Source organism: Garra rufa, chromosome 21, assembly GCF_049309525.1.
Source record: "Garra rufa chromosome 21, GarRuf1.0, whole genome shotgun sequence".
NCBI lineage: Eukaryota > Metazoa > Chordata > Actinopteri > Cypriniformes > Cyprinidae > Garra > Garra rufa.
Genome location: NC_133381.1, coordinates 36824506 through 36843349, shown reverse-complemented (window position 1 = coordinate 36843349; position 18844 = coordinate 36824506). Strand labels below are relative to the sequence as shown.

The 18844-nt window shown below is 31.1% G+C and overlaps 2 protein-coding genes across 2 annotated transcripts in view; both read right to left on the bottom strand.

Annotated features, from left to right (window-relative positions):
• cgref1 (cell growth regulator with EF-hand domain 1) overlaps positions 1–18844 on the bottom strand; it is a 314634-nt gene that overhangs the window by 115851 nt on the left and 179939 nt on the right. The gene's annotated exons all lie outside the window — the stretch shown is intronic.
• Positions 13432–18844, bottom strand: part of LOC141295846 (grainyhead-like protein 1 homolog) — a 29090-nt gene continuing 23677 nt past the window's right edge. Inside the window, exons 14-15 of the mRNA XM_073827126.1 lie at positions 16346–16410; positions 13432–14172 (exon numbers count right to left, since the gene is read on the bottom strand). Of these exons, the coding sequence (XP_073683227.1) occupies positions 14058–14172; positions 16346–16410 (180 nt within the window). The 3' untranslated portion in view covers positions 13432–14057. The remainder of the gene's footprint in view (positions 14173–16345; positions 16411–18844) is intronic.

Here is an 18844-nt window from a genome sequence, read left to right as displayed (position 1 = left end):
TAAAATAAGTACATAAAAAATAAAACACTTAAAACTTCAATCAAAATTAAATTTACATGAATTATAAGCATTATAAAGTATAGTATGACAAATTTTATTTTATGGGTCTATAACAAATATGGATTAATGGTTTAACCATCAAGGAAGAAGAATTAAAATACTTTCCTTGCACTTTAAATACACTAAATAATAATATGTTTTCAAACACTTTTTATTTTTTTATTTTATATTGATGATGATATCTTTTAAACTCATGCATTTTTAAGGTTACTCTAAAAAGCTAAATATGTGCTATTTTTAACTTGTTTACTTTTTGACACATACCTCAGAGCCTAAAGGAAGTTAAAAGAAGTTGCCTTTTAGCTTAGGCTATTAATATTCTTTTATATCGAATGTATTTTTGAACAACTTTATAATTTCCAAATACGTAATTTAAGTTTATAACATGATGCCACTTAAATGTGAAGTGATAATTAATTTCCAAGAATTTCCAGAAGATTATCATGACTGAACATGAACGTAGATACATAAATAGATAAATAAAGCATACACTAGTCAAACGTTTTTGAACAGTAAGAATTTTAATGTTTTTTAAACACTTTTGCTCACTAAGCCTGCATGTATTTGATCCATAGTACATTAACAAACAATAAAAGTTTGAAATATTTTTACTATTTAAAATAGCTCTTCTATTTGAATGTTTAAAAATGTGATGCAAAGCTGAACTTTCAGCATCATTACGCCAGTCTTCATTGTCACATGATCCTTCATTCATTCTAAAATGCTGATTCGCTGTTCAAGAAACATTTTTTATTATTGTTATCAATATTTAAAACAGCTGAGTACTTTTTTACGATTCTTTGATGAACAGAAAGCTCCAAAGATCAGCAATTATCTGAAATGAATAGCTTTTGTAACATTATACACTAACTTGTATATAATTATAATGATATATTGATATATGTTCATCAAAGAAACCTGGAAAAAAAATCTGCTCAGCTGTTTTCAACATAACAATATTAATATTAAATGTTTTTAAGCAGCCAATCAGCATAGTAGAATGATTTCTGAAGGATCATGTGACTGGATTAATGATGCTAAAATTCAGCTTTGAAATCACAAGAATAAATTTCATTTTAAAATATATTCAAATAGAAAACTGTTATTTTAAACAGTAATATTATTTCAAAATTTTACAGTTGTTGCTGTGCTTTGAATCAAATAAATTCAGGCTTGATGAGCAGAAGACACTTCTTTAAAAAAAAACAAAAAAACATGAAAAATCTTACTGTAACAAATTTCAAACCTTGAAAAGCTAATGAAATAAAGTAAATTTTAAATAAAATAAAAAATCAAATCAAATGAAGAAAATAAAATAAACTTTGAATAAAGTAAATTAAAACCAAAACGAAACTTATTTAAGCTTTTTGCCATGAAAACATTCTTATTTTCAAAATTTGAGCTGACATAAAAATGAATGGAAGTTAATAAAAATATATTGGCATAAGACTTTTGGCCGGTAGTGTAGATTGTTCAAACCACAACACGTTAGGCCCACAACAGTTTGCATGTTTAAATCTATATAGTTTACTTAATAAATGCATAAAAAAGAGAAACAATTCTTATAACAGCATGCTAGTACAATATAAACTGCCTTACCTCAATCTCTGGTCTGATTTGAACCCAGTTAAGGGCCTTAAAACAATAGTTCTCGTAGTTCTGAGATGGACGTAACCATCTCTGTTTGTGATAATGTTCGAAAATCCCTCTGTCTTGCTTGAATTTAGAAGTATTTTAGTCACACCCTCTCTGTGAGGATGGGGTGACAGTAACTCATTCGTCTGCCTTCAGAAGCAGTGACATTTAAGCGAGTCTATGTTAAATGAAGTCGTCCTGGCAAATGTCAGGATGTTCTGATCACAGCCCCTGCAGGTGATAGACGATGCTGTAAAAGTGCTGTAGATGAGGCTGTTCTTTGAAAGGAAAATCGGTTCAGGGAATGTCTTTGTCAGTCCCTGCTATGAATACACACTGATACTGAGAGACTGAGCATGGACACTGTCAGACTTCTAAGTATTTTATCTCAACCATTTCCATTGCTGGGGAATACTTAAAAATGTGCATTATGCATGAGTCTTTAAAGGGAATTTTGCTGAAATGGGAGACATGAATGATACTGGAAAAATATGTTATAATGATTTCTACTCTGCTAAATTGCATTATTAATGTCAGTGAGATTAATGCAATTATATATTCAAATACAGAACCAGCTTGAAGTTGATTTGAGGCTAATCTCAGAACATTTGAACTTTTATGGAGGAAGTTTGATGAAAAATTTGTTTATAGGTTTACTCTATTATAATAGGTAATGTTAGCATTTTGTTACAGTCAAACAAAATGTTCAGACACTAGATATAATTTTGTAGAAATTAATACTTTTATTCAGCAATGATGTGTTAAATTGATTAAAAAACGGTAGTAAAGTCTTAGTCAAAAGTTTACATAAACCTTGCAGAATCTGCAAAATGTTAATTATTTTACCAAAATAATAGGGATCATACAAATTGCATGTTATTTTTTTATTTAGTACTGACCTGAACAAGATATTTCACACAAAATATGTTTACATATAGTCCACAAGACAAAATAATAGTTGAATTTATAAAAATGACCCTGTACGAAAGTTTACATACACTTGATTCTTAATACCATGTTGTTACCTGAATGATCCACAGCTGTGTTTTTATTTAGTGATAGTTGTTCATGAGTCCCTTGTTTGTCCTGAACAGTTAAACTGACCGCTGTTCTTCAGAAAAATCCTTCAGATCCCACAAATTCTTTGGTTTTCCTGCATTTTTGTGTATTTGAACCCTTTCCAACAATGACTGTATGATTTTGAGATTCATCTTTCCACACTGAGGTCAACTGAGGGACTCATATGCAACTATTACAGAAGGTTCAAATGCTCACTGATTTTTCAGAAAGAAAAACAATCCATTAGGAGCCAGGGGGTGAAAACTTTTTGAATTTGAAGATCAGGGTAAATTTATCCTATTTTGTCTATGTAGCATCTGAAGGGCAGTACTAAATGAAAAAAAAAAAAAAAAATCTTATATTTAGGCAAAATAAGAACTGTTCAAAAGTTTTCACCTCCGGCTCTTAATGCATCGTGTTTTCTTCTGAAGCATCAGTGAGTGTTTGAACCTTCTGTAATAGTTGCATATGAGTCCCTCAGTTGTCCTCAGTGTGAAAAGATAGATCTCAAAATGATACAGTCATTTTTGGAAAGGGATCATGCTGAAAAACCAAAGAATTTGTGGGACCCGAAGGACTTTTCTAAAGAAAAGCGGGCAGTTTAACTGTTCAGGACAAACAAGGGATTCATGAACAGCTATCACTATCAAATATTATTAAGCTACAGCTGCTTGATAGAATGAAGAATTGGCTTATTTTTGAAGTTTGCATCATTGATTCTATGATTCTGTTACGTTCCTGTTTGATACTGTGAAGCTGCTTTAAAAGCGCTTTTTTATTTCATAAAGCGCTATGACAGTAAGGGTACATAAGCACTTAAGGCCACATGTCAGTTTGTCTGCTGGTGTGCACTTATGAAAGCAGCATGTTCAGTGGCAGAAGAAAGGCCGGGTGCATCACGTAAGCTCTGTGCTGTAACGATGCGCGTGTTCTGCCAACAGCAGTACACAAGAGGCGTGTGGGAAGTGTAGGAGTTATGTTAGGAGCGGGAGGCATGTTTGTGATATAAGTGGGCCAGACTGAGAGAGGAAGGAACGAAACTAGAGGAAAGGTTATGCTATTCACATCACCCCTTTCCCACCCCATCCCAAAGCGCCCAGCACTCGACACCAGTTCTCACATAACGGCTTCGATCCAGAAAGAGCGTGGGTCACTTATTTTAGGAGGTGTTGAAAATACTACTGTGCTTGTGGTGTTGTTGTAGCATGCACACAATTTGCTTTTATATTTCTGCAACTTTCCATATACAGTCTTTTAATGTACTACATATTATATTATACTACTTCCTTCTTTCTCTTATTTAGATCTGACGACCTAAGATGAGGTTCCTAGACCGTATCAGCTGTCATTAAACGGTACTGGCCACATGTGTCTGTTTGTGTTGTGTGTGTTTGTGTGTGTGTGTGTGTGTGTGTGTGTGTGTGTGTATGTGTGTGTGTTTTGGCAGCACTTATAGGCAATTCAGATGCACGTAGATCTCAACAACAGGCTGATCAACAGAAACTCCTCGCTTGCTTCACTACAGTGGGTGTGTATCTGGGTGAAAGGGCAATGTTTGGAACAGAACGTCAGTTTTGTTTTAAAACAGATCCTGTTCTGTGGTATGTGAGGTGCTGAGTGGCACATTTGTCTGTCATCTGGTCTGCTGCGTGTAGGGACTATTCTGTGACCTGTAGATGCTTACGATGACAAAGCAAAATTACATTTAATGCCATATATATTCTTTTTGTTAATAGTGAAGTTTTTATTTTGTTAAAATATATTTAATAAAATAATAAGAAAAATGTATTATTTTGTAAATTAATTTCTAATTATTTTATTTTATTTATTACAGCTGATTTTATTTGGGGGGGGGGTATTTGTTTTTATTATATATTTTCCAAAATGTTTGGATAATATTTAAGAAAATAAGAAAAAAAAACATTATAATTAATTTATTTTATAATTATTTTATTTTATGTATTACAGCTGATTTCAAAGCTTTTCAAGGGGGCATGTGATTAAAACCCATGAGTTTTTATTTTATATTTTCCAAAATGCATGTATAGTATTTAATAAAATAGGACCAAAATATTTTATAAAAATATTAAATATAATTAATACTGTGAATTTTACAAACTACTTTTCTTATGTAGATGTTTTTATTTTATTTTATTTTATTTTATTTATTACAGCTGATTTCATAGGTTTTCAGGGGAGCACATGATTAAAACCCACGACTGTAATTATTTTTCATCATATATTTTCCAAAATGGATGGATAATATTTAATAAAATAAGGGAAAAATATTATTTTAAAAATATAAATGTTATATAAAAAATACTGTCCAATTTCCAAACCACTTGTCTTATGTAGGTGTTTTATTTTATTTTATTTTATTTTATTTTAAGTTTTCAGGGGAGAATGTGATTAAAACCCAGGAGTGTAGTTGTTTTTATTATGTATTTTCCAAAAATGGATGGATAATATTTAATAAAATAAGAAATCATTATATTATGTTTAGGGCTGTCAAACGATTAATCATGATTAATCGCATCCAAAATAAAAGTTTATGGTTACATACTATATGTGTGTGTGTGTGTACTGTGTATATATTATTTATATATAAATACACACACATACATGTTTATTAAAGAAAAATATTTTTAGATTTATATATAAAATATTTATAATTCTATATATAATCTAAATTAAATACAAGTATAACTATTCATACATATAAATATTTTTTTTAATCTATACATGTATGTGTGTGTATTTATATATACATATATACACAGTAAACACACATTTAGCATGTAAACATAAACTTTTATTTCGAATGCTATTAATCATGATTAATCATTTGACAGCCCTAATTATATTATATCATGTTATATTATATTATTTTATATTATATTAAATTATATTATATTATATTATATTATATTATATTATATTAAAAATACTCTCCATTTTCCAAACCATTTGTCTTATTTAGATTATTTATTATTTCATTTTATTACAGCTGATTTAGGTTTTCAGGGGGCATGTGATTAAAACCTATTAGTTAAATAATTTTCATTATATATTTTCCAAAATTGATGGATAATATTTAGTAAAATAAGAAGATAATTGTATAAAATATTATATATAAAATATTATATAAAAAATACTCTCCATTTTCCAAACCACTTTGCCTTATTTAGGTGTTTTGTTTTATTTTATTTTATTTAATTTTATTTATTATAGCTGATTTTTTATGTTTTAGGGGGCATGTGATTAAAATCCATTATTGTTTGTATTATATTTTTTCCAAAATTGATGGATGATATTTAGTAAAATAAGAAAAAATATTATATAAAAATATTATATTATATGTTAAAAATACTGTCTATTTTCCAAAACGCTTGTCTAATGTATTTTATTTTATTTTATAAAAATAATATATTATATAAAATATACTGTGTATTTTCCAGACCACTTATGTATATGTTTTTTTCTTTTATAATATTTTATGTAAAAATACTGTCTATTTAACAAACCACTTGTCTTATGTATTTTATTTTATTGTTCTTTAATTTTATTACAGATGATTTTATACGTTTTTAGGGGGCATGTGATTAAAACCCATAATTGTTTTTATTATGTATTTTCCTAAATCAATGGATAATATTTAATAAAATAAGAAAAAAGTTATATATAAGAAATACTGTCCATTTTCCAAACCACTTGTCCTATGTGTTTTATTAATTTTATTTTATTGTATTTTATAAAAATATAATATAATATAAAAAACTGTCCATTTTCCAAACCACTTTTTTATTTTATTCTATTGAATTTTTATATATATGTGATTAAAATCCATAAACATAATTCACTGGAGTCCTGATGAACCAGACAAACCAAATTAAGTCTCATTTGCAGTCATCCAGAGTCAGACTATACTGATCATCTGATGCATGGTTTGTCACTGTACTTTTCCGGTATTTTTAATTGCTAGGTATGTCAGTTATGAATTAAGTTTTTTTTAATTTATTTTTTTTATGATTTTTATCTTCAGAAAGCTCAAACATTTGGTATTATTTGTGTTTTCAGTTTTTTTTTTTTTTTGCTGCTGCAGGTGTTTAACAACACCATTGTCTTAAATGCATCACTGACTACTCATTACATGTGTTTATGATTTGTTATGTGAGCTCTGAATCAAAGACCTGCATTATCACTGTGTGCAGAAGTTATACAAATGACACTTAACACTGTCACAAAAAGTCAAAATTAAACTATAAAGACCAAAATAGTTGGGCAAAGTCAGTTTAAATCAGTAAACAATCTGTATTTCCACATTCAAAGAGCTTGTAGGACACGTTTTCAAATGTATCTTTAATCACATCCTTAGTAACACAATAAAATATTTTTGTGTCTGTTTAGCTGTATCAGATTACGAAGAAAAATGTAGATATGCCTGAGCTTGTCACAAATGTTCCACAGGCTTGCCTCACAAACAGTTTTCAATATGCAAATGAAGACACTTGAAAAGGGGTGTTCCTTTAAAAAAAAAAAGTCCTTTATGACAGGTTTTGTGGTCCAGGGTCGTATTTCACTTGTGTAAGTAATGGTAGCATTTCTGTTCTTACTTATTACATGATTTCCAAAATGGATGGGTTGATGGCCACTTGTCTTAGATGCATTTTATTTTATTATAGCTGATTTTTATAGGTTTTTAGGAGGCATGTGATTAAAAACCATAAGTGTAATTATTTTAAGTTTATATAAAAATACTGTCCATTTTCCAAACCACTTTTATTTTATTTTATTTCATTATAGCTGCTTTTAGCTGATTTATTTTTAGTTTTCAGGGGGATATGCAAATAAAACCCATAAGTGTAATTATTTTCATTATTATTTTCCAAAATGGGTGGATAATATTTAATAAAATGTATGTACGTAAACATGTATGTAAAAATATTATATTATATAAAAATACTGTCCATTTCCAAACCACTTGTCTTATGTAGATTTTTATTTTATTTTATTATTTTGTTTTATTTTTATGTTATTTATTACAGCTGACTTTTCAGGGGTCATGTGATTAAAATGTTTAAGTATAATTAATTTTATTATATACTTTCCAAAATGGGTGGATAATATTGAATATAATAAGAAAACATATTATATATTATATTATATATAATTATATTATATTAAAAAATACTGTCCATATTTCAAACCACTTGTCTTATTTTATTTTATTTTATTTTATTTTATTTTATTTTATTTTATTACAGCTAATTGTATAGGTTTTCAGGGGGCATGTGATTAAAGCCCATAAGTGTAATTGTTTTTATTATTATTTTACAAAATTGATGGATAATATTTAATAAAATATAAAAAAATATACAAATATTATATTATATTAAAAAAATTTCATTTTCCAAACCTCTTGCCTTATGTAGATTTATTTTATTTTATTACAGCTTAAAACTTAAAAGGGTTTCAGGGGGCATGTGATTAAAATACAAATCCTAAATTAAAAATACTGTCCATTTTCCAAACCTCTTGTCTATTTTATTTCATTTTATTTTAATATGAATTTATAGGTTTTCGGTAATTGTAATAGTTTTTTTATATATATATTTTTTTTTCCAAAATGGATAATATTTAATAAAATAATATACTATATATATATATATATATATATGTGTGTGTGTGTGTGTGTGTGTGTGTGTGTCAATAAAGACGTTAAAAATACAGGTAATAGCAAACAAGCTCCACCTCCATTAAAAAAAAGAAACTCCACAAAACCATAAACAACAGGTGGAAAAGAATGACACCTGCAGGAAAATGTTTTGTTTTGACTACATTGATTCATCATTCTGACCACTTTTGTTGTTTGAGATTAGATTTAAATGTGTAAAAGTTACCCTGTTAATGACGCAAACAGAATTACTTTGTCACAAACGAGTGCAAACAAGCCCATAGGAAGGACACTCAGATATTTAAGGGATAGTTCACCCCAAAATAAAAATTCTCTCATTTTATTTTATTTTAAAACAGCTAATTTTACAGATTTTCAGACGGCATGTGATAAAACCCATGAGTGTAATTGTTTTTTTCTTATTTTTAAGAAAATATGAAAAAAAATATATATATTGACTTGTATATTAGACATACTGTCCAAGCCACTTGTCATATATGTAGATTTTATTTAATTTTATTTTACCTGATTTTTTTTTTTTAGGTTTTCAGGGGGGCATGTGATTTAAAACCCATAAGTATAATTGTTTTTATTATATAAATATATTAAAAAAAATCCATAAAGAGATAGTTGACCCAAAAATTTAAATTCTCTCATTAATTAGCCATAAGAGCTTCATTCATGTTCGGAACACAAATTAGGATATTTTCAATGAAATCCGAGAGCTTTCTGAGTCTGTCCCTGCATAGACAGCAACACAACTGACACGTTCAAGGCCCAGAAATATAGTAAGGATATTGTTAAAATAGTCCATGCGATATCAGTTGCTCAACTGTCATGTTATGAAACAATGATTTTTAACACAAGGTGTGTGCTAGATATTTAATATTTTATTATAGGCCATATATAGTCAGGCTCAGTTGAGGCTTCTGTCAGTTTAGAGCAGGCTGATGGCCAAGGTGTGAAGCCCAAGTCAGCAGCGTGGCCTTTGAGCGTGACATACTTCAACCGTCGTAGTGAACTATAAATAACCTCTCATTTATTTCCTATGAGTTTCAAGAATATAGGTCAAGATGAGCAATGGCAGTGTATGTATACACAGCTTTACCAATAGGCTTAGTTGAGGTCTAAAGCAATAGGAATTAAAGCCTGTCGCCCTGTCAGTCAATAGTCAGAGCAAGTGGGCGAGTGAAGGGTGTGTCTATGCCGTATATTGAGCTAATCCAGTACTAGTGTGCTGACTCAGAGCCATGGTGAAGTCCTCAGGGCCTAAATGTTCACAGCTGCCGATACGGCTGAGATGAGTCTATATTGTTTCTTCACACGCTGTCTTCATGTTCTCTAGCCATTTTTCAGCCATTATAGCTCAAAGCAAAGTGGTTAGAGGTGGAATGTCTGGTTTCATGTAAAGAAGACGTAAAGGAAGCAGGTTATCTGTCACTGCAGGGATTTTTTGACAGGCCTTTTAGCATTTTCCCTACTTGAGCACAAACAAGTGCTGTGATTGAGAATGGATTAGAACAGGAATGTTAGAAAACAACATAATGGGTTTTTTTGTGTGTGTGCGTGCAGACACACACAGGAAGAACAGGCTACTCAATATCCATCCTGACCTATATTTTAACATTTTAAAATAAGTGTGTCAGACTTCCCACGAGTTGAAAACAAAGTAAGTACTTTTTCCTCTTAAAGCTACAGTACGGTTCATCACACATCTATTACGACAACAAGCAGCGCGTAAAACACTATCTTTATGGATTTGTTTAGTTCTGTCGGCTCTAGAAAGACTTAATGCTGTAAAAAAGCACTTATCCTTATTCAATTTATTGTGGGGTTTGTGTGAGGACAAAGCCCGATCCAGTACTTTATGAGATGTTTAGTTGGCAAACTAAGAACATGCTGAGAATTCAACTAGGACGGTGTTGAAATCAATACTATAAGGTTGTATGAGGACACTAGTGGTTCATGGAAAATGTGGAAGAAAGATGGAGGTGTAAAACACAAAGCAGATGGCTCGTTGTGACACTAAACTTCCCCGGGTGAAGGCTAACCAGATCTCACGTGTTATAGTGAAGCCCACTAACCAAGAGGCAAATGATGAAAATGAACTGAGTTTTTTTCTCTCACTTACACCTCCAGAGCTTGGAAACTCGCAGTTCTGACTTTTTTCTTAGAATTTGTATTCTTAGAATTGTGATATTAACTTGCAATTACAAGAAATACAAGTCAGAATTGTGAGATAAAAATTCTATTCAGATTTTTTTCCTCATAAATGTAAGCTTGTATCTTGCAATTCAAATTTTTCTTGCAGATGCAAGTTTATGTCTCGTAATTCCGACTTTTTGAGAGTTTTTTTATAGATATAAATTCGGATTTGCAGGAAAAAGTCTGAATCACAGTATACTTCACATTTATAAATCAGAATTTCAAGTTTATATCTCACAATTCTGAGAAAAAAGTGAATTGCAAAAAAAAAAAACTGAATTGAAGATACATACATTAATGAGAAAAGAGTCAGAATTGTGATTTTTTTTTTTTATCTCACAATTCTGAGAGAAAAAAATTCTTGCAAACAAAAAGTCAGAATTGTCAGAAATACTCGCAATTCCGACATTTTCCTTGTAAGGCTGAGTTTGTATCTCGCCATTCTGACTTTTTTTTTCTTGCAAATGCAAGAATTGCAAATTGCAAAATTGCAAATTTTGAAATATAAACTCGCGTTTTCAAGAAAAAAGTCTGAATCACGAGATACTTCACATTTACAAGAAAAAAGTCAGAATTGCAAGTTTTTATTTCACAACTCTGAGAAAAAAGTGTGAATTTCATGTCCAAAATTATTCATACCCCATACCCTTCCTATAATTGCTGACCAGCTTTTTGCATGTCTCCACTGGTATTTTTGCCCATTCGTTCAGGTTGGAGGGTCTCCTTGCCATCACCCTGATCTTTAGCTCCCTCCACAGATTCTCAATTGGATTTAAGTCAGGACTCTGGCTGGGCCACTGCAAAACGTTAATGTTTTTGTCTGCTAACCATTTCTTCACCAATTTTGCTGTGTGTTTTGGGTCGTTGTCGTGCTGAAATGTCCACTGGTGCCCAAGGTCAAGTTTCTCTGCAGACTGCCTGATGTTGTTGTTGAGAATTTTGATCTATTGCTCCTTTTTCATGGTGCCGTTTACTGTGATTAGTTTCCCTGGTCCACCGGCTGAAAAACACCTTCATGTTTGACAGTGGGGATGGTGTTCTTAGGGTTGAAGGCTTCTCCTTTTTTACGCCAAATGAAGGCTACATCATTGTGGCCAAACAATTCAATTTTTGTTTCATCTGACCATAAAACAGAAGACCAGAAGTCGTCTTCTTTGTCCAGATGAGCATTTGCAAAAGCCAAGAGGGCTTTTGTGTGCCTTATCTGGAGAAGTGGTGTCCTCCTTGGTCTGCGTCCATGGAACCCAGCGGTGTGCAGTGTCCTTGGACTGTCTGCTTTGAGATGTTGGATGGCCTTGGTGGTGATCCTTGGATTCTTTTTTATCTCTCTCACTATCCTCCTGGCCAGCACAGGTGTCACTTTTGGCTTCTGACCACGTCCTCTGAGATTTTTCACAGTGCTGAACGTCTTCTATTTTTTAGTAAAACTTTGCACTGTAGCCATTGGAACTTCAAAACATTTAGATATGGTCTTATAGCCCTTTCCTGACTTGTGAGCAGCCCCAATGCGCAGCCGCAGGTCTTCAGTGAGCTCCTTTGTCTTAGCCTTTCCACAAACCAACAGCAGAGAGCTTCTGTTTTTCACCCGTTGAGTTGATTAAAACAGCTGTTCCCAATGAATCATGGTAATTAGGATGCTTTAGAACAGCTTGGACTATTTGAAATGGTATAGAACTTAGAATTTTCCCAAAGACTGTGGCAGTTTGCAAAGGGTATGAATAATTTTGAACGTGCAACTTTTTGTTCAAATGTAAATAAAAGCTGAGAAATGTTTTTCTTTTTCCACAATGATGCCTCTTGTACATAATCTTATTATCTTTTGGGAGAAGCCTGTGTCATTTCCGGTCAAAAAAACTTGCTGGTTGAATAAAAGTAACTTTTAAGTCGTTTATTTATTTATTTATTGTTTTACAAAAAATGCATAAATATAATTGCAATATAAAAGAAAAATAATGATCTAAATAAATATAAATATTGTATAAAAATATACAATAACTTTCTCTGTGCTCTCTGGTAAAAAGTGATTTCTTTTTTTCTCTCTTCCAGGAAGGAACTCAAGAGAGGCGAACTGAGGCTGAGGGGGTATCTGAGGCCACTGCTGATTTGAGACACACTCTATTTAGCCGCCCACTTCCTGTCCACCAGACAGATGGGCTATTGGAGCACAGCCTGTTTCCATGACGACTCCTTTGGATACAGCTAGCAAAAAACCACAGGACACACAGACAGCCATATAAAATACAAGGGCCAAAGTGGCTTTTATTGGAGCTTAAGATGAGTATCTGATACAAAAAGGAAACATGTCTGACTAGCAGTTGAGAAGTAAAGAAAAATAACTTTGTGTATAAGAACACTTAAATATACATATTAAAACCAAATCAGAGATTTACAACAATTTAAAAATAAACCCATTTGCATAAATAGATCATTCAGAATGATTCCATTTAAAATAGTATAGAAAACTTTATAGTTATATAAAAAAGTCCCATCCCAGTATGTCAATAAATATATACAAAAGAAGTACAAAGAGTGTAATCAAAAGCTGTACATTTCATCAGAGACATGCATAATCAGAAGTGAAATTATAGGTTTCAGGTCAGAACAATCAAAAAACAGTAATTTATGGGGAATTGTATAAACTAAACGTAACACTTTTTATTTGATGATCTTCAAAGATACTTTCATACACTTCCTCTGTTTGTAGCCAAAAACTTGTAATCAAATTCAACAAAATCACAGTTCGTTGGCTAACAATGCAGAATAATGTGCTTATTATGAATCTGTAGTGTTGTTTTGTTAGAATAAAAAAAGGTTTATACTGATTCTCTGTGGATCACGTTTTGAAAATACCTTCTGAAGGATTTATCAGAGGGTCTGTTGTATGGACCTTATTTGTTCGTATTAAAAACAACAGACTTTGGAGAAAGTCTGAGGCTGAAAATTGATAAAACAATGACCATGTTGAATTTTAACAAACAAGGTTGTTGTTCCTGTATACATCTCAGAGTTGCTGAGCAAGGGAAAATGTACTGTACTCGCTAAATACTGCTCAGGGTTATTCGATTCAATACAGTTAAGCAATGTGGATTCCCCAAACCTATTTCACTACATCCTATTCATTCATCCTTTGTTTAGAGATCAGCATCTCCAGTGCTATGACTTTAAAGAAGAAAACTAATAGTAGATTGAAAGAGGTCACAAAACAATTGAGAAACGTTTAAAAAAAGCCGACTGTCTGCTTACACTCAGGTAAAATAGAAAATATGGCTCAAAACCTTCAAGGTATTTGTAAGAGCGTGATCTCTAAGGTTATTTCACTCTCAGTTCACAAGTACTTAAGGCTCATATACTGTACTAGGTCACCCGAAAACTGTTTGTTAGATAGACTATACTACAAGATGACAGAGAGGGATCTTAGCTGTCCTCAGATCTCTGTCAGCGTGAGCTTAAACATTCCTCCCATTTCCTCCATCTGGATCTGGAAGGTGTCCTCGTTGGAGTAGTGCTTGATGATGTTGTCGTCCATGTTTACTAAGATCCTGAAACGAACCGGAGACGGTGGGACATGGTTAATTTAGGGCTGTCAATTTAAAGAAATAGTTCACTCAAAAAATTTTTTAATTCTGTCATTAATTACTTATCCTTGTGTCGTTCCAAATCCGTAAGACCTTCGCTTATCTTTGGAAGGCAAATGAAGATATTTTTGAAGAAATCTAAGAGCTTTCTGACCCTGCATAGATGACAATGCAACTGACATGTTCAAGGCCCAGAAAGCTAGTAAGGACATTGATTAAAATAGTCCATTTTTGTTTTCTTTGCTCTCAAAAGATATTCTCGTAGCTTTATAAAATTATGGTTGAACCACTGAAGTCACATGGACTTTTTTAACAATGTTCTTACTACCTTTCTAGGCCTTGATCGTTTTAGTTGCGTTGCTGTCTATGCAGGGTCAGAAAGCTTTTGGATTTCATCAAAAATATCTTCATTTGTGTTTCTCAGATCAACAAAGGTCTTACAGGTTTGGAGAGTAAGAGTGAGCAATTAATAACAGATTTTACATTTTTGGGTGAACTATCCCTTTAGCGAGGTAATTTAGTACATTTATTTACAAAATGCATTAATTATATTACAAATCCAAACTAATAATTATTATTATTTTTACATTTCATTACAATTCATTATATAAATTCATTAGTTATAATCATTAAAAATGAATAACTAAATCATAAAATAAAGTACAAATAAAAAATAAATACATTTAAAAAATAAATCTAAAACTAAAAAATTACAAACAATTACATGTTTTAATTCAATTAAAAATACAGTTGAAGTCAAAAGTTTGCACACACCTTGCTGAATCTGCAAAATGTTAATTATTCTAACAAAATAATAGGGATCATACAAAATTACTCCATTCAAAAGTTTACATACACTTGATTCTTAATACTGTGTTGCTACCTGAATGATCCACAGCTGTTTTTTTTTTTTTTTTGCTTAGTTATAGTTGTTTATGAGTCCCTTGTTTGTCCTGAACAGATAAACTGCTCGCTGTTCTTCAGAAAAATCCTTCAGGTTCCTCAAATACTTTGGTCTTTCAGCATTTTTGTGCATTTAAACCCTTTCCAACAATGACTGTGTGATTTTGAGATCCATCTTTTCACATTGAGGACAACTGAGGGACTCATATGCAACTATTACAGAAGGTTCAAACACTCACTGATGCTCCAGAAGGAAAAACGATGCATTAAGAGCCGGGGGTGAAAACTTTTGAAATTTAAAGATCAGCGTAAATTTAACTTATTTTGTCTTATGGGAAACATGTAAGTGTCTTTTGTAGCTTCTGAAAGGCAGTACTAAATGAAAAAAAAAATGATATTTAGGCAAAATGTACACATGTTCATTCTGTTCAAATGTTTTCACTCTCTGACTCTTAAAGCATGTTTTTTTTTTTTTACACAAAAATACTGAAAAACCAAAGATTTTGTGGGACCTGAATGATTTTTCTGAAGACCAGTAGGCAGTTTAACTGTTCAGGACAAACCAGGGACAAACTAATTAATCTTATTTTCTCTTGTGGACTATATGTGACCCTGGACCACAAAACCAGTCATAAGGTTAAATTTTACAAAACTGAGATGTATACATCATATGAAATAAATAAGCTTTCTATTGATGTATGGTTTGTTAGGATAGGACAATATTTGGCCGAGATACATCTATTTGAAAATCTGGAATCTGAGGGTGCAAAAAATCTAAATACTGAGAAAATCACCTTTAAAGTTGTCCAAATTAAGTTCTTAGCAATGCATATTACTAATCAAAAATTACATTTTGATATATTTACAGTAGGAATTTTACAAAAAATCTTCATGGAACATGATCTTTACTTAATATCCTAATGATTTTTGGCATAAAAGAAAAATCAATCATTTTGACCCATGCAATGTATTTTTGGCTATTGCTACAAATATACCCCAGCGACTTAAGACTGGTTTTGTGCTCCAGGGTCACATATGTACTGTATATGTACATCTTTCATGTGAAATATATAAATAAATAAAAACAAACATGCATTTGGTTTGATCCCTCAAATAATTAACATTTTGCAGATTCTGCAAGGTGTATGTAAACTTTTTACTTCAACTGTAAATAATGAATTTACTGCAAATCATAGCCCCTAGTTTAAAGAAATTCTTAAAGAAGTTGTCTTACCCTTTCTTGCATTTCTTGCAGACCTTTCCCAGCTTCTCATAAGGAACGTCATATTTCTCTGAAATCTGGTGGGGAGCAAATCCATAATAATTATAATTATGAAAATGTATTTCTTTCCAAGTAAGTAGACTTATATAATTAAACGTTCAATCTTGGCCAAAAGAAACACTGTTACTCAATAGCAGGTGGTCAGAATGAAACAAATCCATCTTGAAAAGCACAGACTGTATAGGTTAAAGAAACTATTTCTAAAAACAACTTTGGGACATTTATCAAAATATCTCCTTGTTCTACAAATAGTGCGCAAATGATGACAGAATGGTCATTTTTGAGTGGACTGTCCAAGTAGTAATTCAGTGAGTAAAGCAACACTATGTACTGATTAAATGGAACATTTGTAGGCCTGAGTAAGTTTTCAATCCAACTAGTATCAAAGTTCATCTTATTTTGGGATACGAGTGCTTCAGCTGAATGTTTTCGCTCAGCCCCCCTGACGTTACCCTGACATTCCCTTTCCTCATTCTCATAGCTGTCTGAAGTGTCGCAATGCTTGGTTAGCGTTGTGTTACGCGCATAAAAACACACATGCTTTCTTATACCTGTCACAGGACCATGTTTAGCCCTTGCCAGCTTTTGATATTAGATGGGCGTGATTGTGAGCCTCCTGCGGTGTTTTACTGCAGACGGTCTGTTGACAGCCCATCTCCTGCTACGTAACTCCGTGTCCCCATTAAATCACCCAGCTACAGACTTTAATTTCAGGGACTTTTCCACATGTTAATGCACTTCCCTGGCCCTGGTTTCTTTCTTTTCCTGAATTTGTTTGGGAGGTGCTGTGCTGCATTAGAAATGTATCTGTGGGTTTGGATGGGATGTATAATTTTTGGGTGGGAGCTTTCTTGGAAAGAGTATGCGTGTGTGTTATTGTCTGTTTGTGTGCTGCAAGTGATGCATTACTAAACAAAATTATACTGTTATAATATTTAGAACATTAATTGAATGCTTTCCCCCAGTCCTTCTGTGACTGCGTCCTTAAGTAACCCTTCACAAAAGGCAGTGGAACTGTATTAGTTAAATTAGATCTATGTGAGCGGTTCTTGCCTGAACAAAACAGGCTACTATGAGCTGCAAAGTTATTTTTCCAGTGTTTTCAGTGCACTGTGATTAAAAGTCAAAGAACGATTGAAATCAATTCTATTTGATATGGAGTTTTAAGTTAGCATGTTGATGAGCTAACAGCACAATAGTCTAAAAAGCATAAATATACTAAGCACTAACTATGCAAGCCTGTTTCTGCCACTGAATGAAAAATTTAAAAAAGCTAAATTTCCAGTTTGCAACTCGCAATTCTGACTTAAAGGTGAGATATATACTAATTGCAAGTTATAAAGTCATGTGAAGTCAGAATTGCAAGATATAAACTTTTTTCTCAGAATTGTGAGTTTATATTCTGACTTTATCATATGCAATTGCAAGTTATTAATAGATACAAATCACAATTACCTTTTTGTTTTTATTTAGGAATAATAACATATTTTAAGAAAAAGTTCAATTATTATTATTTTTTAACAATTGTAATATATGGAAGCCAATTTCCACCACTAAATAAAAAAAAATAAAAAAGGTAACTGCAATTTTTTTTCATCTCACAATTCTATTGTTTTTCTAGCAATTTCAAGTTTACATTTCACAATTCTGACTTTTTTTTTCAGAATGTGAGATATGAACTCGCAATTGCAAGTTATAAAGTCATGTGAAGTCATATTTAATTTTATTGTATTTTTTACTTTATTTTTACACTGATTACAATTATATATTACAATTAAATTATTATCATAATTAATTAGAAATTAAAAAACAAATATTTTCATTAATAAACATGAATTATTATTATTTTAGCACCTTAATTTTATTATCATTATTATTGTTGTTTTCGTTAAAAAAATTACACAATTTTATGGATAATTTTATTGTTTTTATTTTTATACTTTTTTACTTTATTTTTTACACTGATTAAATTTAATTAATCATTGTATTAATTATTATTATTATAAAATATATTTTTAAGTACACTATTTTATGGATAATTGTATTGTGAGATAAAACTTGCAATTAACTCTTTAGTTTTTTATTCAGAGGAGGAAATTAACTTCGATAACAAATATTTTGATAAAGTATTTTTCTTTTATAATTGTTATATTATTAAAATAAATATTTTAGTAAACAATAAATATTTTTTTTAATTTATCAATTTATCATTTTAATTTATTATCATTTTAATATTTTTTAATGAAATAAGTTCATTATTATCATACTTAATTAAAATTTAAATAACACAAATATTTTAATAAATAAACCTGAATTATTATTATTTTAGCACCTTAATTTTATAATCATTATTATTATCGTTTATGTTAAATAAAAAATATTTTTAATTACAATATTTTATGGATAATTTTATTGTCTTTATTTTTTACACTGAGCTCATCACAATGCATA